Source organism: Pseudorasbora parva, chromosome 19 (assembly GCF_024679245.1).
Source record: "Pseudorasbora parva isolate DD20220531a chromosome 19, ASM2467924v1, whole genome shotgun sequence".
Classification (NCBI taxonomy): domain Eukaryota; kingdom Metazoa; phylum Chordata; class Actinopteri; order Cypriniformes; family Gobionidae; genus Pseudorasbora; species Pseudorasbora parva.
This window is the reverse complement of record NC_090190.1, coordinates 20,967,809-20,992,605: the sequence shown is the minus strand read 5'-3', so window position 1 is coordinate 20,992,605 and position 24,797 is coordinate 20,967,809. Positions and strand designations below refer to the sequence as shown.

Genomic DNA, 24,797 nt, shown 5'->3' with positions numbered 1-24,797 from the left:
ATATATATATATATAAAAGATTAAAAACAAATAACTAATTAACAAATAACTTTATAAATACAATATACTGGTAATAGTATAGCATTTATATAGCGATATAATAGTTTTTCTCATGTTAGGATTAGGGAATGTGCTTTATTGCCATGAAATAACATCACATTCACAAGATAATATAAAAATAGGCTTAATTTACTTTGAACAAAAATCATTTTGATCAATTTGATTTTCAGGCTAAATAATGACCTGCGACGTGTTTGACATATTTATGTTCCTGCTTCATTTGTTTTGATAAGCATTATCCGAATCTTGGACATTATATGGATCATAAATCTAGTTTTGTGTCTGTGTGTAATGATTGTTAGACTAGCCATATACTGTGCCATTATACCCTTTAAAATTTTGGCTGAAAACTTAATTTGGAAGCATTAATCATGTCACTTCATAGTTCATGGTTGAAAGAGAGAAGCTTTCAAACAGAACATCCAAAATTGCTGCAATCTGAATCAAGTGATTCCCAGGACAACAAAGATTTATTAATGGCAACATGACAGCAAAATTATGACCTAATTTATTTTCCTTTATTCTAGTCTTACTGTGCAGGATAAGACTAGGATCATGTTAAAAAACAAAATGTCTGTCTTTGTAAAAATTCCTCAAATTAACCAACTTAATCAATGGTCCTTTTAAGTTCAAGTCACCAATGCCACTTAAATTTAACCTCTTTGCACTCTCAAGTCAATTCCCATTGGATACAATTAAATCCCAGCATACATTTTTTTCATCTTTGAATATCCTGTTTCACTTTAGAAAATGTCACATTTCACTTAACCAAAAAGGTTGAGAATGCGATATCATAATGATTTATCCAATATAATAGTAAATTACTAAAATGACAGTAATAATAATAATAATAATAGCTGGCCAGGCAGTTTGATGCAAAGCTGCTTTGAAATCTATAATGCAAACAAGACTTTGCCTACGCATTAATGATCAACTATCCATATGTAATTTGATTTTTGTATAAAAAAACCAATTACACTTTAAAGCATGCCGAGCTACAATATTAAAAGCGAAAGCTATATTTGTTGATGGTTAGCCTTGCCAATAAAATGCCTGAAAGGATTCTTTTAAATTAAATAAATATTAAATGTGATCATTTAAATAATCTTTCATATTCACGGTAACACATCATCAAGTGTATCTCAATATATAATGTACTGTTTCTGCAATAAACCATGTTCTCAGAAAGAACACAGCATCATTAGAAATTCATATTCAAGTTATTTTTAAAATATAAGACAATGTATATAAGACGATAGGTTATAGAGTTACTTTTCCTAAACAGCAGTTATAGTTTGGAGATCAACATCTAACCAAACAATGAATGAGCACCATATCCCTCAAGAGAGACACCAAAGTCATGCCTTTGGAAGACAGGTTTTTGAGAATAGCGGTTCTTACATCACCACAAGACGTTGAAGCCATGGTGTATTTGCTGTCTCTACCCTATGACAAAGAGCTCTAGCATTTGATTTTTGATGTTGAGCTCCTCTATGCTTTGAAGAGCTGGACTTCAAGTTGACATTCATTGGAGTCCCCCTTAAACTGAAGCCATGAGTTTCCGATGGGCACTGGACTTTGTGCCCACTCACCCTGAGCCGCCCCCATCTCTATCTGATCCTGCTCGGTCATCGCAGGTTTAGAGACAGGGCAACAGCCAGGATGACGCTGGTTAAGATGCAGAATGGAAGCCAGGTCTTCAGGAAGCCTACGCAACTGTAGAAGGACAAAAAAAGGGTCTGTGAGAGGGACACATGAAGCGGGAAAATGTAAAGGAAGCATGGCATTCTCAATAGCAAGTATGCAAACTTTGGAAATTGTACTCAGGAGTACAAGCTCCCGACTCCCGAGGATGCAAGTCCAGTGATTTTACAAACGGAACAGCAGCGTTCTTGATAATGCCGCTCAGCTTACTCATTACTTACAGTATATGCAGAATATGACATATGTTATAAAACCCCACCCTGCTCTTTCTACTTTCATTTTTTAAACGCAAAATTGGTTAAGGCAACACGTACTTTGATTATCTTCACTTCATGTAGGCTTAAAACAAAATGAAATATAAAACAACCCTGCATATTTTCGTTTTCATTTTAAAAATATGAAACATAATATGTACATATAGCTTCTAATAAATAAAATCACATACAAAGAGACAATGACCCTCTATCTTTTTGTTAAAAGTCAATTTTAAAGACCAATATTAGCCATTATAAAAGTAAAAGTATTAAGTATAAGAAGCAATAAGAAATAAAGACAAGCAAACAATTCAGTCAGATGTACTAAGCCAGCCCTCTAGTACAGTAAAGTTATATAAATATATAGAGTTATGAAACTTCACCTTGCCTTCAGCCAAAACCATGTGCAATGGAATAAATGATAGCTCTACGAGACCAAAGATCGCGCACGTTAGATATACAGTACACAAGACTAATCATCTCTCATGTTTAAACACCACTGAGATCTCAGAGCCGCAGCGGCAAACGTCAGAAGGACTAGCCGAGGAAAGGCAGCGCTTGGCAGGGTACATGAACACATCGCCCGCTGATCAGCTGGATCTTACAACTCAGAAAACGTCAGATCAAATGTTCAAATAGGTGCTATCTTTATAAATAAACCAGAGCTTTTTTTCTCTCTTTAAAATACATTTTGTTGTGCAAAATAGTACTATTTTTTTTAATTACGCGGGTTCTCTCCTCCACTATTGACGCTCACTTGTTGGTGCGAGATGTATCTGGGGTACCTGGCTGTCTCAAGTCTGCACAAGCCACAACGCATCCTTTAATAAAAGAGAAAGAACACATCCAGGGATCTCAAGTGCACTTGGCTAGATGTGAACTTTGAATTGCAACAGTGCTTGGGCAGCGACTGTTGATGTTTCACAAGTCCACAAGAAACGGTGACATTCTTATATGCCAGTGGTGCTTGTCTGCACAAAACGTGCCGCCATGACACAAAGGTGTTCTAAGTGGTTTCTAAATTGTCTGTAGTTTGCCAAGGCATTGTTGTGCTGTTGGTGGTTGCTATGATGTTTGGTTGCTTTGCGGTTAAGGTGTTCTGACTGGTTGCTAGGGTGTTGTAGGCAATTGCTTACTGGCTCAGAGTAAAAATATTCCACCCTGAAGTCTCTGTAATGTTCTGCGGCCGGAGTCAAGGAAATCATCATAAAGGGGTGGTAAAACACATTCTTTCTAAGGCCTGATTGTGTTTGTGGGGTGCACTGTAACATGTGTTTATGCTTCGTTGTTAAAAAATTGCATTATTTTTCATACATTTTACCTTCAATGTACACTGTTCTGTCTCTCCTTGTAAAACGGTCTGACAGTTTCCTCGTTCAATGAAGCCAGTCCCTCAAAAATACGCAATGGACTCAAGACTGGTTAGCTGGCCCAGCTGTGTTGTGATTCGCTAACCGCCACCTAGTATTCTCCACAGCAATAAAAAATGGCCTCGTCCCCCTTATTTAATATTCTCGGAGGAGGGGTTTATGCAAATATTGAACCCGCTGATGTCAGCTAGTCTGGAGGAAAAGGCTGTAGTTCCCAAACGGCCGTTTGCTGTAGTCCTTAGAAATTGATTTCTTTAAAAGCAAATATCTCCCTTTGCTTTAAACTTTGAGTGTCATCATTTTGCAGCTGTTGTTTATGCTCAAACAGCAACATTACACACTAGCTAAAGTTAGAAAAGTGAAATCGTGTTTTACCACCCCTTTAAGAAAGAAGCTAAGCAAGTTCTTTAGATAAATGTTCCTATGTGCAATTCTTGAAGAAGCTCTTAAATATTCTCTTTAGCGTATCTTTTTTTCCTAAAAGAAAAAAGAAAAGAAAGGCGATATTGCTTTGAATGAAACTGAATGAAAAACACCTCAAAAAGCCTGTCTTTTTGTGTTTCCTGCAGATTACCGTAGTTATAATAAACATGCAGACTATTTTCGTCATCACTGGCTTGATGGGAGGTAATCACTCAGCACCTTCTTTTAATGTGCCGTGGCAACTTAAAATAGTTAATGTCTCAAGATGCAGTGGTCTTTCCTATTCGTTTGTGCTCTGTTTTTCTGGCTCTCTCTCTAGAGTGAATGTGCCCTGTATGTGTGTGCTGCCTCGCTAGTTCTAGCTAGAGTGAACGCATACAGGTTAACTCTAGTCTTTTTATTTTAACGATCGCTCAGTGTCATTTCAGAGTACTCGTCCACATTCCTTGTTCTAGTAATATGTATTATAGCTAATGGCATTTTTAATCTTTGAAACAACCCAAACATCTTACCTTTGGGGATTTAAGCCAGGTTGGTGGTTATCCTAACTTTAAGAATGTTAGAATTTATAAAAATTATTTTTAAGAACATTCTTTTCAGGACTATAAATAAAAATGTTGCCTTATTTATTTTGATCTTAAAGGGACCTAAAAAGGAAAATTCTGTCATCATTTACTCACTCTCAAGTTGCTTCAAACCTGTATGAATTTCTTTCTTCTGCTCAACACACAAGATGATATTTTGAAGAATTTCTGTAGCCAAACAGTGGGACACCATTGGCTTGTTGTGTGGTAGAAAAAAAATACTATGCTTTTAGCACCGTTTTACCTGGAACAATTTTTCCAAGGAACGTTTTTTTTTCTTCCAGTAACTATTTTTTCCCTTCAGACCAGCTGCGGTCTGCGTTTCCATCGCAAGTTAAAGGACTGACGTAGGACTGCACGTGACTTTCCAGAGCCCACTGGATTTCATCCTCCTCAAATAAACGTAATAAAGCCTGAACCTTGTCGTCGGCCCATCTGTTGTATTTTTTTAAACTCCATTGTTGATTTGAATAGCAAACGACTCTTACTGCACACACCGAAACAGACTTTTAGGTTGAAATAAAATGCTGCGTGAGCTCAACCAATCAGCATGTTCAGCGCCCAACATCCTCTCTCACATCTCCCCCTCCCCCTCTCATTTCTGTCAATAGGGGTGAGGGGGAGATGTGAGAGAGGATTTTTCAGCCGGGACTTTTTACTGCGCCGAGTCGAAGTACTCTCAGAAGTCCTATTCCGCCATACATTATAGTTCTCTTTTTTAATCCGCTTAGAAAAGCGTCGCGTTTTATTTTATGTCACCATACTAGGTCGTTCAACTATTTTCGTGTAACTGTATTTAAATGGGGAAAATGTGGAGGTGTTTGGTCGCTTCTAACTTGTATCTCTGTTTGGTACCATAGTGAATGAACTGGGTTTAGTGGGCTAAGCTAAATGCTATCAGATCGTCACTGCTCGTCAGAGAGATTAAGTGCACGCACTCAGAAGAAAGAGCCATGTATCAACTTGTTTTAGTTAAGGGAATAACATAGCTTAATATGAAAAAGCGGTGAAGTATCCCTTTAACATAATGAATGGAATCCTATGATGATAGCTAGCATCTCGTACATTTCATTTGTACATAGAGTCTGGCCACTCTCCATTGACAAGGGTTTATTTCTGCGAAGGCGGGCACCTTGTTGAGGTTTAAAACTATTGGATCTGCCATAACCAATCGCTTTAACGTTTGGTCGTGACGTATGTCATGTGCCCTTCGTCTGTTTCACTCATGGAAATCCGACAAAATAAAAGTGCACATGTGCAGGCCACCTCAGTAATAAAACTATAGGATAAAACCTAAAACTCATGCATTGGGATTGTGATTTATTCACGCCACGGTGGAGGGGAGAGTTTTGTGATAGGGAACGCGGTGCTCACGTGGTCTGTAACATCATTGTATGCTGTAAATAAAATGTCATATGCTTGGTCTTTAAATAACGAACCAATTCAATAAATAACGAACCAATTCAAATGTTTAAGTGCTTTTATTTTAATTTGTTTGAGCGGTGATGAAATATATTGCTCTTCTAAATACTTGCAGGCATTTTAAGGAAATACAAGTCTAGAAATGCATCCTTATAACAGCAAAGCAACCGTATGGTGTTCTGCAGTGGTCAAAAATGATTACAAACAGTGAATTTTGAAATGATATATTGTTGAAAACTCAGAGATGTGGATTCGGACAGCTATTGCATCAACACGACCTTGCGTTTGTCAAAAGCAGTAGGTAACTCGGCCGGGGATTTTTACGCTGGTGGTGAGAGATGGACGGCAACAAAATAACTGACCAGTCCCAGTAACTTAAATGATGGCAATACCTTCCGACCCCACGAGAAACAGTTACCGTCTGAATAACTTCAGCCAACTCCTTCATCACTAACGAAGCGATCTGGAACATCAAACTTTTCCCGAATTTACCCTTTTGGAGGGCAACCAACAAACCCCAGCAAAGACCGTTATTGCTCGGGGCTTTAACTTCTGGATATTCGGCAGCGGTGCCACAATGCAATGAATGGTTTAGTTTGCATCTTTCTCCGCCGCCATTACTGAACTACATCTCAAACTAGCGCTCGACATCAACGTCATCGTTCTCAGCCACTCCCTCTGTTCGCTGATTGGTCCGGTAAAAATTTGTTCGGAGAAAAACCTAAGACTACACAGCAGTCCCAGACGTAGTACTGAAGGAAAATGAAAATTGAGCGGAAGTACGTAGGAGGGCAGAGCCAATTACTTCTTGTGGCCTGCTTATTCACAACGAGTACAAATAGCGATGCAGATTATGGGGAAGCACAGGCTAAGTACTGCTACTTGAGCGCAGAGATATCACGCCTGTGCTTCCCCATAATATAGTCTCTAGTCAATATCTGCCCAGGAAATCGTCTAGTCTTATTCTGCATCGCTATTTGTCCTCGTTGTGAATACGCAGGCCACAAGTAATTAGGTGTTGTTTTTTGTTTTGTATCACTTTTACTTGGGACATGCTAGCTGGCAACATAGGATTCCATTTATTATGGTAAGCTAAGCTAGCAGCAACCCTGCCAAACTAAAACAACGGATGTACTAAGACAAAAATGCATTTGCCCAAATATCTAAATGTAGGAAAGAAATTGAATAAGCCCTATTTCTAAAAACCTGTGCCGGGTTGCATAAAACACCTTAAAACTTAAGGTGTTTTATGCAACCGGACACTGTTCCTTTAAGTGGCCTGTAATTTCAGTAATATATTATCTGCAAATTTAAAAATAATAATACAATAAATATAATAATAATAATATATACTGTATATTAAGATTTAAGACTACAAGTGCACATTCAATACAATCATGCACACTCCTTTTTCACGGGGATGCCTAAAGCATTAAACACATAAAACATACAAAAAGCAAAAAACAAAACAAATTATTATTGTGATTCCCCTAAACAACACATATACCATTTGTTGATTTAACAATATAAGATTAGAATATGTTGCAAAAGTAGAATATGTTGCAAAGTGGACCGGACTTCATGCTGATAGTCCAAATTCTGGCTCTGTCTGACTTCCAATTACTCTATATACTGATGCAACCACAACAATGTGCTTCCACAAGTTGGAGGACAAAATAGCTGCATCATGAGTTTATACCGGCAGTTCCTTTTTAGTGACTGACATTAGAATTCTCATAATAAACATTGATGGATGCACACTGAACACTTTGGGCCAGGAGAAACATGCACTCAGTGCAACGCTTTCAATTACACCTGGGTGCCAGTGGGAGACGCCATGACAGTCTATCCTAGTGTGAATCCCTCTCAGTCCCTTGGGGCCAATGCACATGCAATGTGTTCTCAGACAGAAACCAGTAGTCTGAAAAAAAAAGTTGTGTCTGAAGCAATCCCTTATTAGACTTGAGTGGACAGCTTCAGGTGCCATGTAGCCTTTTTAGCTGACACCCAAAACAGAGCATTGGGCCCAATTTCTCAGTCCTATAATTATGCAATCCACCAGCAGAGATGATTTAAAATCAAATTTAGGATATATAGTTGTACTCAAAAGTTTACATACCCCTTGCAGAATCTATTTGCATGTGTCAATTACCTGTGTATTAAACTGTTTTAATCAACATGTCCTCCAACCAATAAAGGTTGTGTGTTACAAATATGACCCATAGGAGCGTTTACTAAAGTGGGGTGTAAAAATACAACATCATGTGATCATGCAATCGTGGGTTCGATCCTAGGGAACACATGTATTTAAAGTGTATATGCATTATAAATCACTAGGTAGGTTTAGGGGTGAAGTGGGTGTATTTGTGGAATGAAAATATGACAAATGGTGGTAAAAAAAGTCCACATATTGCATTTAAATGAACATGCATTTTGATTGGTAACAACAGTCATACACCACGGGTGCTTCCCAATTTTTATTTGTGCATCCTCGTTTCCTTTCCTAGCTTCCTTTCCTAGCTCCGCCCCTTCAGGACGCGAGGACGGAGGAATTGAATAAAGTGAAATGATATATCCTCACTCCTTTTAACGTCCTTTTAAAGCGGCGTCAGTTAATGATGACTGCACTGCTGGATTTAGTCAGGATTCTTGAAAATTAGAGATAACTATTTATATTTTGAGCTTCAGCCTCCACAAAATACCACATTTGTCCATATTTGAATCAATATTAACAGTTATTATTAACAATGAATGCCAGTAATTAACTGCTTTTTCGTTGTATAATAGGCCTATTAGTTTCTATTAGTTTCTTTCATTTTCTTGTGCTTTGATATAATTCTGCAACTGTGACTTGTTGTTATTTGACAAACATTTGTGTCTTGTACATGTAAACATATGATTAATAAACTGTTGCACGATATGAAGGGGGAGGAGAATTAATGCTTGCGTCACGTTTAGTCGATAAAACACTTCCGTAAAGTATCCACCTGTGTATCCTCGCTCATGACTCCTCAGGAAGCCTCCTCGCAGTGCAATTAGAGAATTGAGATCTCCTACAAGATGGCTGACCTCCATCGGTTTCCGGGTCATAGTATGGAGGACGGAGGAGCGAGGAAACGAGGAGGGATATTGAGCACCCCCTATCATGACCGCAGACGTAACGCGACACTGCCATTATTTTTACGCCCACTAAAGGGTGCATGACTTTAAACCTTAAATAAAGGTCGTAATAAGGTGCTTAAAAAACGACCTATAGAATGCACACCTTCCGAACCGAGAATTCAGACAGACCATGGCATAATGTTAAATAAACAAGATGTGACTGAAGTGCTGAATTGCAGAACTGATGCAAACATATCCATATAGATATGATAAGAGCATTTCCTTTAGCTGTGCTTTACTTAACAGAAGGATGGATGGATTTCAAAAACATACAGCAAAAATGAATTGGTTCATTTAGTTAGATAATTTAAACAAACCAACTGAAAAGTGATTTACAGATGTAATTTGTGGGTTTACTCTGGAATATAAAAAAACCTTATTTTTATTAAAAATAATAATTCTAAAAAAAGAAATCAGGCCTTATTAATTTGGCCATTTATCCGAAAGTTTTGAATTTACATCCAGTCTACACTGTGCAGTGTATTGCAGCAAAAGTGAATAGAGCACATTATAATCATTGATCGTCAATTCTTTTTGTTTTTTGTTTTTGAGGCAGATAAATACTGATCTGAAAAAAAGATTACCGGATAATTGTACTTAGTTAGGGAAAAGTTAGTCCCCACCTAAAAAGCGTCAGTGTATAAAAAGTGTAAAAAATAAAATAAAAAAAAACCTCATGTAAGATTCAGTAAAAGATTTTTTAAAAGTCTTACGCTCACCAAGGCTACATTTATTTGAGCAAAATACAGCAACAGGAGAAATACTGTGAAATGTAAATATTTTACTATTTAAAATAAAATTATTTGATTAATAAAAAGTTCAAAATAACAGCATTTATTTGAAATAAGTCTTTTGTAACATTATAAAGATATTTGTTACAGTCTTTACTGTCACTTTTGATCAATTTAATGCGTATACATTAAGGTGCTGTATGTGCTTTTGACTGTACTAAAACAAAAATACCATACTATGTTTGCAGATATTTAGGGAACATGAGTTCACGCACAGGTTGCGAGTAGGATTGGGTACTGTTCACATTTTACCTGAAATTAATATATTATATATTATGAGGGTATATATATATATATATATATATATATATATATATATATATATATATATATATATATATATATATATATATATATATATATATATATATATATATATATATATATATATATATATATATATATATATATATATATATATATTTTTTTTTTTTTTACATTTTCATATCAATGAAAATAATTCCCACAAATTCTGTGTTGTGTATTTTCTGGTAATTAAATGAAGACAAATTGATGTTTTAATTTATCTTTTAATTCAATTAAACTTTTTTTGTCAAACAAAGTGCTGCACAACTGAGCTTTAATACTGTTAAAATTAAAACATGGAAGAAAAATTGTTATTTATTACTTAATTTTTTTTTAGTTTTGATTATTATTACATTAGTGTTAGGATTATTACATTGAGACTAAATTCTACTGTACAACAGTAATATATTTGTCAAGTTAAACCAATCTTTTATTTTGACGGGTTGCCATGAAGACCTTTGAGTTTCTGTGTGTTTATAATATGATGCTAGTTTTTCTCAAATTAAATGGTAAAATGCTCATTATGTGACTCACAGAGCAACTTATGACGGTTATGTCCTCATAAAAGATGGCAGAGATGGAAACACGTGAGAGATTCAGTGTGTGAGGTAAATTAAACCATTCATTCAAACAGCGACACGCAGCAGGACATGCAGGATTCATATTTAAATAGTCTTTTGCTGTTTAACCCTTAAAGACCTAGAACATTTTTGAGGCGCCTGATGTGCCTCTACTTTTCTTTGTTTTTCTCCCCCATTCTAGCAGTTAGCATCAAGTGCTATATATCATTTTAAACAGGAGAACCTGAAGTTTCCATCTAGCTCATTTGATGTCCCAATTTTACATTTATTTATTCTGAGAATGGATTAAATTAATATAATTTCAAGAAAAATGGCAGCAAAAATTTGATGTTTTTACTGTGAACTCGAACAGAACTTCTTGAAGTTTGGATTTTTTCCTTTAGAAAGTTAGACTTGGTTGTTTTACACTTCCAGATTAAATTGTGTCTACATGTAACAATCCCTCAGCAAGTTATAGCCATTTATTATAACAATATTCTAAGCGTTTCTAGGTTTTTGAGTGAAAACAGGTGTATTTTATTTACTGATAATGTGTCTTAAAAAGTTCAAGTAATAAAGTAAATACAAAGATTGTTATATTATAACTACACTGAAACTAACATTTTTCTTCAGAGAAATATATTATAATTTGAGCATGAAAAACAAACGCAAACAATACATCAAGTTGTGACAACACACCGTATACTTAGGCTACTTTTACATGTGGGCGGCTATTTTCATAAAGGGACATTTCAACTTCTCTGCACATAATATTCTCAAACACAAATTGAGGAAAATATAATAGTGAAAATGTGTAAAAACACAAACTACATACAAATAGAGAAATATACTGTCTGTGCTCTGACAGAGAGCGCTTTGCACGCGTTTATTTCTGTTTGGTTTCATGATGCATGCAAATTCACACCCACATTCATTTTTCAGAGAAACGTGATTCGTGGTTCAAAAGACCAAACACTGTGTTTATTGGTTGAGTTGATGAAAGTTTCAGCGAATCTGGACACAGGGGATGGGACTAATACAAAAAAATAATTTCTGTTTGGCTCAGGGGAACAACCCACGTGTGTTTCCTGGACAAATCAATGCTGCATATTTTGATGACGCATCCACGCTGACTACGGAGCCTCTGAATGATCAATCGCGAGACATAATATACCTATGGAAAGCGGAGATTCTCCTCTTTATGGTGCAGTTTACAGCATACAGATTGGATTAGCGGTTAAAAAGTTATTAAACATTTTAGAACGGTAGTTATTTTTAGTCAATGCTGCATATTTTGATGACGCATCGATGCTGACTACGGAGCCTCTGAATGGTCAATCGCGAAACATATTATACCTATGGAAAGCGGAGATTCTCCTCTTTATGGTGCAGTTTACAGCATGCAGATTGGATTTGCGGTTTAAAAGTTATTAAACATTTTAGAACGATAGTTATTTTTAGCCGCGGGCGGCTGTCTCGGTCTTTAAGGGTTAATATTCACAGACACTAGCCTATATCAGATGCATTCTCAGGTACCGAAATTTGGCACCAACTGATGTAATGTTAATCGGTACTTAGTTGCCCTTAAAAGTATCAAGTTCAGTACCCAACCATAGTTGCCAGTTGGCAGAAAACACAGTGTATTGCTGCCATGGAAGGCAGCAAACAAACTGGTTTAGAGATCGCAGATTCTACCCAACCTAAAAGAATTCTAAAATCTCTATTAGCGGTTAAACCGTAAGTCTCCTTGTCTTACAGTTTCAATTGCGCTCATTCCTGTTTCATATCCTCAAACTGGCAACCTGCATTAACGTCGAGTCTGATGAGGGGCGGGCCGGACAATATTTTGAATTTAGACTGTAGCACCCATTTCAACCGCAAGCTGTTGTTCTTACATACAGCACCTTTAATTTAAAAAAGGCCCCAAACTTTTGAAAGGTGGTGGACTTATTATAAGTATCCTGGTGTGTTTCTAACTACTTTTTAAAAAGGATCACTTGTCATTGTCAACTTGAGTCTAGTCAGATATAATTATGTGTAGCTTGTAGCTTGGAAAACTACAATGTAAATGTTAAAGTATCCTTTTACGGAAAACCTATTTGTAAAGTTGCTAAAAAATACACCAACAAAAGATTTTCGCATTTAGACATCTGATAAAAGCACAAAAAAAGCAACAGTGTGAATGTGCACAGCTCTATTTATCTCACCTGACGTGTTTCCCATGAATGAGTGAGAGTAGGCAGACATTAACCATATTCCACGAGGTGCTGTTGTCATAGCGCATCAAGTTCAGTGCCATGGCAACATGTGAGTGACAATTGTCACAACAAAGGTTGTGCTAGAGAAAAAGCAGGGATAACTGTCAGAATATAAACAGCTGTTTTTCTGTATGGCAGCTCAAAGAGTACTTTTCCTCCGTAAATCTTTCTGTAATAAAATGTCACATGGAATATCAACATACGATTGAAAGGGAGCATTTTTCTGTTTTTGATGATCTGACTGTACTTTATTACTAGGAAAATAGGAAATAGGAAAGAAACCCATATTACCATTCTCTGTTTATACTCTTCTGATGCGTTGTGAACTGCTGTGTCCCACACGTTAGATCCACTGGCATGTACTTTACTTACATCTAACATCCAGTACCTAGAAATAAAGCAGATAAAGCAATAAATACTGCAGCAAATACATGGCTAGTGTGTATACTGAAGCACATATCAGGAAAAGCCTAATCCCACAATGCAGTTCAACAAGCCAAGTCATTTATTTTACAACCACTGTTGGAGTATCTTAAAGGGATAGTTGAAATTAATAAAGGGATTCTGTCATTAAAGGGGTGATGAATTAAGGAATCAACTTTTCCTTAAGCTTTTGATATATAAAAGGTCATGGTAATATAAGAATATCCTGTAAGCTTCAGAGCAGAAAACTTCTTTGTTAGTCAAAGAAAAGCTTTTATAGACACTAGGCTCAGCAAACGGTCCTGTGCTTTATAATGATGTCACTGCGCAACGAAACACCACCTCTACCGCGCGTCTAATTCAGTAGCCTTGCCCACTGACTCATGGAGCTGATCGGCTCGTGCTAGCTGGTCAACAACAATTTCATGCCAAGGAAGATTAAGATATTGTGCTATTTCTGGTTGTGGAAGAACACAGTCGCTGCATAAGCTTCCTTCGGATCCTAATATTAGGAATGAGTGGTTGAACTTTATTTTTAATGAAGCTCACGTGGGGAAGACAGTGGTGTTCACTTCAGTTCACTGCGGGATCGTTTGTAAACAAATCTCCGGTCGATGCTGGATTTGGATCTGACAGGAATGTTGCAACACACGTGAGTAAAACGTGTTTTTGTATACTTCATTGTTATAGATCGTTTTGCTTATGTGTACGTGTCTAACAGAGCATACCTTTAGCACGCTGGACTCAGTCACATATGGGCCAGGGCTCACAAAGCCCGGCAAGCCGATGAATCTCGTAATATTCCGTTCTTGTTCTGCTATTCTCCCTCTCTTGATGACATCTGAAGGGCGGGGCGCGCGGCCAACGTGTATGTGTGCGTGCGGTTCGCGCTTATATCGTCCGATCTTGCGGGCTATGTGTAATATAAAATTAATAGTCCAATCCATAGCGGGTCGATGAGAAATAAATCATTGTGTTTGTTCGATATAGACGTTTACGAGCCCTGTGATCGAGAAAATCATTCCAGTTGCCGCTTCTCCCTCACTCTCTCCTCTCTCACGTGAACTGAACTAACAGATGAGCTGAAGCTTATTAAATATGCAAATCTTATCCAATCCTAGCCGTGGGCATTTACTTCCAAGTCTCCAGTGCTGCACGCCCATCAGAACCCAACGTTTTGGAGAGAGCCTCAAAACCAGTGTAGAAAATAGCCTATTACTTATTAGTTATGATGTTTTTAACTGGAAAAACCACATGAACATCATTAGTTGACCTAAGACAACAGTATAAAAAAAAAAAAATTTTTTTTTAATTACTCACCCCAACATTCGTTCATCTTCGGAACACAAATGAAGATATTTTTAATGAAATCCAAGAGCTCTCTGATCTAAACAGACTGCAACGTTATTACCACTTTCAAGGCACAGAAAGGTAGTAAAGTGAGGCCAGCAGGGGGCGCTCACCCTGTGGTCTGTGTGGGTCCTAATGCCCCAGTATAGTGATGGGGACACTATACTGTCAATGAGCACCGTCCTTCGGATGAGACGTTAAACCGAGGTCCCGACTCTCTGTGGTCGTTAAAAATCCCAGGATGTCCTTCGATAAAGAGTTGGGGTGTAACCCCGGCATCCTGGCCAAATTTGCCCACTGGCCTCTGTCCATCATGGCCACCTAATAATCCCCATATCCTGATTGGCTTAATCACTCTGTCTCCTCTCCACCAATCAGCTGGTGTGCGGTGAGCGTTTTGGCGCAAAATGGCTGCCGTCGCATCATCCAGGTGGATGCTGCACATTGGTGGTGGCTGAGGAGATTCCCCTCTTCTAAATGTAAAGCGCTTTGGGTGTCTAGAAAAGCGCTATATAAATGTAATGAATTATTATTATTATTATTATTATTATTATTATTATTAAAGACATTGCTAAAATAGTCCATGTGACTCCAGTGATTCAACCTTAATTTTATGAAGCGTCGAGAATACTTTTCATGTGCGAAAACCTCCAAGAATAACGACTATTAAACAATTTCTTCTCTTCCATGCAAGTCTCCCATGCTGTTCACATAGTAAACAGTGCAGCCCTTCCTGTTTTTTTGTCAGAACACACAGAACGCGTGTGACGCTGACGCAGAAGCTAGCCAACCGAGTCGGCGTTCTGACGCAGGACCCAGAAGTTCTGCATTGGAGCTTGACATGGAAGAGAACAAACTGTTGAATAAAGTCGTTATTTAAACGTTAAAAATTTGTTTTGTTTTTGCGCATAAAAAGTATTCTCGTTGCTTCATAACATTACGGTTGAGCCACTGTAGTCTTTACTATCCTTCTGGGCCTTGAAAGTGGTAAAAACATCTATCAAGGGTAAGAAAGCAAAGGGATTTAATAAAAATATCTTAATTTGTGGTCCGAAGATAAACAAAGGTCTTACGGGTTTGAAACGAGGGAGTGTAATTAATGACAATTTTCGTTATTGGGTGAACTAATCCTTTACACGTGTAATTTATTCAGTCATTAAATACTTTATTGTTTCCCAGCTTAATATACAGAGAGAAGTAGTAGCCATTTGCGGGTAGGTTGAACAAATTAAGTAAACATGTTTTGAGAGCATGCTGACCAACCCAACACAGCAATATTGACTCACTTTGTTGGTCTTCCAAACGCCATGTTGTCTTCCTGCAAGAGCAACAAAACAGACAGTTAAACTCTATGTGTACAATGTGACCGCTAACAAAAAAAAAAAAACCCTAAGCATAGGTATGTGTGTTGTATTTTATTTTTATTTTTATTTTTTTACAAGTTACATATAACATATGTATGGAAGCTTGTTTTCACCATGAAACAAAAACAAATAAATAAATATGGTAATGGCATCTTTTTATCTCAAAATTTTGACTTCTAATATGAGTTTATATCTCATAATTAATACTTTTTTGTAATTATGAGTTTAAATAATTTTGACATATAAACTTGGAATTGCAAGAAATAAAAGTCAGAATTGCAAGAGGAAATTTAGAATTGCAAGAAATAAGTCAGGATTGTGATATAATCGATTACAATTACCTTTTTTAATTGCGAGTTGATATCTCACATTTGTGTGTTTTCTTGCAAATTCAAGTTTATATCTAACAATTCTGATAAAGAATGTCCAAATTGCTATATTTAAACGTAATTCTGAGGGGAAAACAGATGTGTGCGAAAAAGTGAGAATTGTCAAAATTGTCAGATAAAATGTCACGTTTACTTTATTTATTTTTTTAAATTCCGTGGCAGAAACAAACTTCCATATATGTCCATGTCTTTCCTGACAGATATCATTGTGAATTCACACTTCTCTCTGTGGGATCCAGTATTCCAGTGAGATTTATATTACCTGGAGCTATCCGCTAGCATGCCACTCATCTCAAGTCTGTTTTTTTTAAATCAGCCATCTATGCTCATGGCAGCTCAATTCTGCTGCCAGGCCATGTGACTACTGACTGTAGAGCTGCAGCTGACATTATGATGACAGCACTAATTGCCTGACAGCATCACAAGACCAATAGTAACAAAAAGCCCCTTCAATAGCAACTGTTACAAAGTCTGTTTCAGTCCATTCAAATCTAGTTCACGCTTTAAACAGCACTGAACAATCATACAGCTATCTACTGTAACATATAATGAAATATTACTGTTTTAAATATTGCTTTGTCAAAATTCATTGTACATTTTGGACTTGCATATCATTATTTTGATTTTAAAACAATATTAAATCTTACTGCAGTGGCATATTTTTTTTCACTTGTTTATACTTAAAAAGTATTTAAATCCAGTGCAGAATGACAAAATAAAATTTAAGATACATACAGTATAGATAAGATTCTATGAAAGATTATCTTAATATTTTTTGCAGTGTTCCTTCAAGTATATTTATCTTGTATTAAAAGCAGGGTAGGTGATTTGTTTCAGAAACTTTGTTACGCTGACTGAAAGTCTCATCACACACTGACATAATGCCAGCCTATGGTCTTCACTGGCTGCGTGTGAACAACATCTATTTTGATTCGCCCTCAAACACAATAGTTGTAGCTGAGGCCTGAGTTTGGTTTGTGCACTTTGCATGCGCTTTCAAAGGATGAGGACTTGTGCTAGAATTGATATGGTAAAACCGACTCCATGTTTGTATCACTGTGTATACACTTGCTAAAGAAGCCTCAAGAGCCGAAATTCAGAAATGGGTGTTTCGTTTCTGAAACACTCTGTAAGCTGTAGACCAGTCACAACAGATTGAGACATCTGACCAATCAAAGCTTCAAGTCAGCATACACTATTTTGTAAATAGTTATTCAACTAATTATACAAATAAAATGTATGAATTAGGTTTTATTTAATTCTATAAACTATAATACTGATATGCCAACATTGTCGCTATATGATAAATTAAAATAAGCTGATAACATCACTGTTTTCTCCAGTACGACTGTACAGCCAAATCTAATTTTGTTGCAATATTATCTTGTTTGACACTGTGAAACTGCTTTGACACAATCGTGATTGTAAAAGCGCTATATTAATAAAGTTGATTGATAAATGCATTTATGCCAAAGGTGTATAAAATCAAGCACCTAGGCATGCCTTGCAGACTGCTTCTACAAGCATTTGTGAAAGAATGGGTCGCTCTCAGGAGCTCAGTAAATTCAAGCGTGGTCCTGTGATAGGTTGCCACCTGTGCAATAAGACCATTCGTGAAATTTACTAAACATTTCACAGACTAAATATCTCACTACAAAATATTCTACGGTAGCCTGGGAAAACCCAGACAACTTCGGGCAAATTTAGATTTGCTCTGCAAGTAGTCTTGCAAAGAGCTCATTCAAACCCATCTCATCCGTCGAAATCAGAAACGTTGGGACGGGCTTTACACGATGATGACAGCGCAGTGAAGTAGGATGTGGAATATCACTTGTTCGAATCAGCCGTCGCGTCTGTTTTAAGTGATTTAAACTTTTCATTTTCGTTAAAACCCGAGCAAAGAACGACACTCGGCTACCAGATATGGATTACACCGTCTACTTTGATGAGGAGGATGGGGAGTGTGATCATGTGCTAACACCACACAGCAGCTCTGGATCTGGCCTTCCTGTGCTTTTTCCTCAGACTAGATCTGGTAATCACGAAAAAAATTAAATAATTGTAAATAAACAAATAGCGTAATAACAAACTAGCGTAACTACGCTCAAGTCCAAAAATGTTCTATCACATCTGAAATGACTGAATTTGAATAAATTCTCCTCAATATTTTTTTTTTTTTTAATATTGCAAATCACGTTCTAATTGCAATAAAAAATGCCTACAACAGGGGCAAATGCGATCAGAGCTTGATGTTTTTTTTTTGTTTGACTGTCAATGCGAGATGTTTCAGTCAGTCTGAGATGCTATTAGGGTTTCCAAATTTTGCAAAGATGTTGATGGAGTGGCGGTGGACACCAGCTATTATCATATTTCGTTTACAACAATGGAAGAAGTTGTCAAAAGCCATTTCATCTTCCTCGAAATCACAAACAGATAATTGCTTTCTCAGATGTTTCTCCGTCGCTCTGCATACGTCATCGTCCGTTGGTGACGCCCTTTTGGAAATTTGTCTATGAAGCTTTCCAGACCATAACTCAGTTACTACTGAGAATGGTCTGGTTTTTTACCAGGCTAATTCTACGGTCAACTGTTAGTGGTATTATAACAAAGTGAAAGTAATTTCAGCAGCTGCATCCAAGCCTTACATCATCAAGTGCAATGCAAATCATCGGATACAGCAGTGTAAAGCATGCCGCCACTGGACTCTAGAGCAGTGAAGATGGCCCCTTCCTGCTCTAACATGACTGCGTTCCAGTGAACAAAGCAAGGTCCATAAAGACATGGATGAGCGATTTTGGTGTGGAGGAACTTGACTGGCTTGCAACCAGTATGACCTCAACCCGACAGAACACCTCTGGGATGAATTAGAGCGGAGACTCCAAGCCAGGCCTCATCAGTGTCCAACATCAGTGCCTGACCTCACAAATGCGCTTCTAGAAGAATGGTCAAAAATTCCTATAAACACACTACACACCCCAAAACCTTGTGGAAAGCCTTCCCAGAAGAGTTAAAGCTGTTATAGCTGCAAAGGGTGGGCCAACTCCATATTAAACCCTAAGGATTAAGAATGGGATGCCATTAAAGTTCATGTGCATGTAAAGGCAGGCATCCCAAAACTAAAAGCAATAGTGTAGATTTGAAACAATATGGATTTTTTTTTTTTACTAAATGTAAAATTTTAAATGAACTATCCTATTTTTGATTTTTTGCAGTATAGTCTTGGTGTGTTCTTTTGACATAGATCAGTAAGCAACTTCTTAGCAACACACAAACAACCATATAGTAATGTGGTAAAATACCTAAAACACCGGCAACAGTGGCAACATATTTTGCACGTGCAAGTGTCATACACATACAATCTTCTGAAACGTAATAATCAGTTCAGGAATTTCTAAAACTTTGTGAACTTACTGTAAACTAACCTCTACCCACATCGCCCACTCATTCCACATGCGAGGCGCTTTTTAGTCCCTGTCAGCCACAAGCGGAGTTAAGTGCAGCAGATTGTGGTGCAATTCAATGTGTGCTGGCCCGTATCACCGCAGGTCAAATAACCGCATCCTCTCATGTTACCGGCCTTGCTCTACCCAAGACATTTCACTTTTGCTCCTGTCTGACAGAGGTCTTTTTAAAGGATCAATGTCCAAATCTGAAAAGAACTGTTTTTGTACTATGATAAACTGAATTTTTGTTTAAACAGCTAAATTTGTTCGGGATTCTTATGAACAAGCGGTTGGATCTCTTTCATGGTCCGTTTTAATGCCAAGTGCATTATGAGATAGATTTGCCCTGACTATGAACTCTAAGATACTATCACACTATCATGCATTTTTTTAACAAGAAAACTCCCGAACTCTGGAAGCGGCTGAGAACATTGCAATTATCAGGACAGAAAGCCCACGGAGCAGAGGGATGGAGGTGTAGCTTTCACCACATGTCCTATTACAGACAGGATTCCTCCTCTGCTCTGCACCTTTTTGCACAGGTATAGATTTTTCTGTTGGAAATAACAGGATGTGCTTGTACAGGGTCAGTGAGGAAGCTGGTGGCAAATATTGAACTTTCCAGTGATTTCTGGTGAGAGCTAAAACGGTCCACTTATGAACAGAATGGAATTTTGCACCAAATTATAGAGACCTTTATCTAGAGGAACATTCTTCCCTGAAACCAGTTACAAACTTTATAAGGCCTTCATATGTCAACAAAAGGTTGTTTGACATTGTTGAGGTCAGACAGGAGCAAAAGTACAGCCCAGCCTACACAGGTCATTTATAACAGCACAGGCATCTTGCAGTAACAAGCCTCCAAGGGCTTCGAACAAGCTCATTGTTGCCAGATTGAATGGGATCCAAACCATCTATGGAGAGATTTAAACCTGCACAACTTGGAAATTTTCCCAATGTTATACTCAGTTTATGCAAGCTGGCAACCATAGGCATGGATTCTCTCTTCACTTGTAATATGGCAAGCATGTTAACTGAAGCTAAAAGAAATGCAGCTGTTTTCTTACAGGGACTTCTCAGTTGGCATACTCTTGCTGGAAATACTTTACTTAATTTTATTAAATTAAATAATACTTTTATTAAATTAAACTTTACCATGATGACTGTCACAACAACCAGTGTGCATTTATTATATTCAGGGTTGTAAGGTCTGCCCACCAAAATCCACCCAAGTGCTAATCAACACTATCCCAATCAAGGCCAAAAACATCCCAATTGTGTTCCGGAGGGGTCCCCCAGTAAACATCACGTTCCAGCTTCAAGCCGCGGACTAAAGAAATGCCCAAATGACAATACTGTTTACATTGACTATGCTTGATAATCAATCTTAAATGTGTGATATTTTGATTCCTAAGATTGTAATTCCTGTATAAATGTAATCTCTGTGCCACATTAAAGGGGTAGCCAAAACCAAAAATAGAAATTCTGTCATCAAAATTCTGGTTAAATGGACTTTGACCAAAACCTGAGGCTGAGTAATTGATGACATTTGGGGAGAACTCTCTCTTTATACTTAAAGCCTTTCACCATTCCGCGACGGTCAGCGCACTTTCCATGTGCCATAGTTTTCGTCATCGGCAGGGGTCCGTTCAAGTCCCCAGACGGTGTGTGTACAACGGTGCATGTGCAAGGAGAATGTTGAGACAGAAGAGTCCACCAGGTGACAATACACATAGTTGTGATGCACTGTGCAGCAGTTGAAGAAGAGTGCGTAAACAGCGATACTAAACCATAAACAAAGCAGCATATATTCTTCTCCATCCTTTTTGTTTTGATTCTTGTTCAAAATTTAGCATTCAATGGCGGATCCACTAATTTTCTTCTTCTTTGCTTCTGAGCGAATGTCCTATAAATGACATGACTTAGTGCCTTCTGACATCTGGTAGAGTAAAAAAAAAAAAAAAAAAAGCAATTGTACTATGCATGTGTAGCCTGACAAGCCAGGCCCACATCAAGATGTTTGGTCTGGAAACTCACTATTGACAGGGCTCAATCCGAGGTGCGGATAAACGGTTGTCTTTTTTAAAATCCCTCTGCACACGATAGGATAGCGCTACCACCAACCAGAGCAACGAAGGTGAAGCAGAGCTAGTTGAAAGATTAAACGGTCCGAAAACATCTTCCCTTCTTAAGAATGACAGTGCCGTTCTTTCTTCTTTTCTCAGAGAAAAGCTTAACTCCAAGTCTTCCAGAGCCACGGTCAAAGCCGATACGAAAGACCGTCGTTCGCCAGTTTCTGTGTTTACTAGTAGCACGCAAGCGCAACTCGGCCGTCATTATGTTAAGCCCCGCCCACCGACTCTATACACGATGTGATTGGCCCGACCAGAGTTTGCCGTTTACAGCTCAGAAGTGTACTGAGAGTTGCTAAACGACACTCGCGGCAGATTAGATTTGCTGACACTAGGGTGAGTCTAGATTTCTAGGCTATTAAACATGTCCATCCACGGTGAATATGCTTTGAAAGCAGTGCGGACAAGAAAGCGGAGTGGAACGTGAACAAATTAAGAATATGAAGGGATCATAAAAAATTTGGGAGTACCACACCAGAATAGAGCAAGATTGAATGCGAACTGCTAAACAATGACTAAATTATCACATACTGCGTCCCAATTCGCATACTATCCGTCCTAAATAGTATTCAAAAATAGAATTAGTATGTCCCAAATCATAGTATGTTGAAATGAGTATTCCAAAGATAACCGGATGGTCTACTATTTCCGAATTCAAAGTGCAGATCGACGCTTAATCTTAATGGCCGATATTGCAGACAACCCAAATGCGAGCTGGACGAGGATTCGATTAGAACTAAAAACGTGGATAAAAAGTCTTAAAAAACTACAAACATGACAGAAGCATGACGGGTAAGTAAAGAGGTTTAGATAAAGGGGTTTGAGTGATCAATTATCAGTATTTACCCTGACAAAAAGATATTTATTCAATGTTATCCACATTATATTTCACCTGCAACACTATTGTGAACTTTTGTAATGACACATTTGGCCATTAACTTTTAAAATACATTAAAACTGAAAACACATGAGGAGAGTCTCTGCATTAAAGACCCACAAATGGCAGATCAATGTGCGGCTACATCTCTCTCCGATATGGTAGGAGTTTAAACTGAATGTTATGCATGTATTCATCCTAATTGGAAAATTGGAATTGGTATTGTGCACTTTCTCTGAAACAGGTGACATGCAACTTGAAAACATGAACAAAAAATCGTGCATGTAAACATACTTACTGAGACAAAATATGGACCTGCAAAATCACGGATCACTCCACTGGAAGTGCAGATGCCCATGTGGCCAATGAATGGAAACAGCCATCTGAAAGGGTGAAAACAAACAACAAATGAAAGCAATGAAAACACGTTACAATCTGCGTTATTAGATAAACATTTGTTTTTGCTTATAATTATTTGTATTTATTCTTTTTTTTTCTTCATAACTATATTCTTTTTGGAAATCTTGTTAAAATATTTAATTTAATTAAATTTTAGTCATTGTTAGTGAACTTTTTAAATATTAAATATAGATTTTTTAAATATAGATTAAATATTTTAACAAGATTTCCAAAAAATAATAGTTTAAAATCTGAGAACTGAGAACTTAAAGGTCCCGTTCTTCACGATTCCATCTTTTAAACTCTAGTTAGTGTGTAATGTTGCTGTTGGAGCATAAATAATACCTGTAAAATTATAAAGCTCAAATTTCAATGCCAAGCGAGATATTTTATTTAACAGAAGTACCCTTTCAAAGCCTACAGCGAACGGCCGGTTTGGTCTACAGCAGGAAGTGCAGGGATGTAATGACGTCACTAGAACCGTTTGTTGACTAACCCTCCGTCCCACAAGAACACACAAAAAAGGGGGCGTGGTCTTGTTGCTCTCCCACGTGGAGAAGAGCGCGCATTCAGCGCTTGCATCTCCCCGTTATGGTAAGAGGCGGGACCTTTCCGGGCAATGCGCTAAGCTGCTGTCCAATCACAACACGGGAAGAGCTGACCCAATCAGAACTCGTTACATGTTTCTGAAGGAGGGACTTCATAGAACAAGGAAATCATCAGGCCGTTTTAAGGACACAGAAAACAGCGCTGTACAGATAAGTAAATTGTGTGAAAAATACTGTGTTTTTTTTTACACACGAAACATGAACTCATGTTATATTGCACACTGTAAACATAACCAAAGCTTCGAAAACACACGAAGAATGGGACCTTTAAGCATTTTGGCCATTTACATGACAACAGCGTGTTGTGGGCCTGAAAATGCAAACATTTTAAAAAGCGGTTTCAAAGTATCAGCTATCTCTGTGTAAACAACAAAAAACAATGACATTATGCATATTGGTGCACAGTTTTTTCACAAATTGACATCGCCAACTACTGGCCAGACATGCATAATACAACGTTTTTAGTAATTTTCACGGATTCACTTTTCCATTTTTAATTTGTAGTGTATGCCTACCCTAAAATGTATGGATTTAAAACAAAACTCCAATTCCAATTGACTGTTTGACGACACTGATGAGATGTGACAGATTGCTTAAACGCCTCAGTTCAAGCGGCACCTGACCCGATCATCTCTTCCTACTAGCCCAAAATAAACATGAATGAACATCAGAAGGTATGTTGTTTCAACCACGGAAAGACGGCAGTAAGTTCAAGTCGACCAACGTTAATATATAAACTCTCCTGTCTGGTTTGTTTGTCGGACAAAATGGCGGATCTGGCGTTATGACTGGTCAAATCGCCTGTCAATCAAGTGAAATGTGAATTTCATGGGATCTAATAAAAAAATAAAAAAATATATTACAAACTAGGATATTTTCACATTTTATTCTTCAACATAAAAAACATCAGTATTATCC

The 24,797-nt window shown here is 37.5% G+C and overlaps 1 protein-coding gene across 1 annotated transcript in view; it reads right to left on the bottom strand.

Annotated features, from left to right (window-relative positions):
• tmem222b (transmembrane protein 222b) overlaps positions 1–24,797 on the bottom strand; it is a 31,504-nt gene continuing 6,707 nt past the window's right edge. Inside the window, exons 2-6 of the mRNA XM_067426172.1 lie at positions 23,171–23,255; positions 15,954–15,985; positions 13,186–13,282; positions 12,844–12,974; positions 1–1,776 (exon numbers count right to left, since the gene is read on the bottom strand). Of these exons, the coding sequence (XP_067282273.1) occupies positions 1,689–1,776; positions 12,844–12,974; positions 13,186–13,282; positions 15,954–15,985; positions 23,171–23,255 (433 nt within the window). The 3' untranslated portion in view covers positions 1–1,688. The remainder of the gene's footprint in view (positions 1,777–12,843; positions 12,975–13,185; positions 13,283–15,953; positions 15,986–23,170; positions 23,256–24,797) is intronic.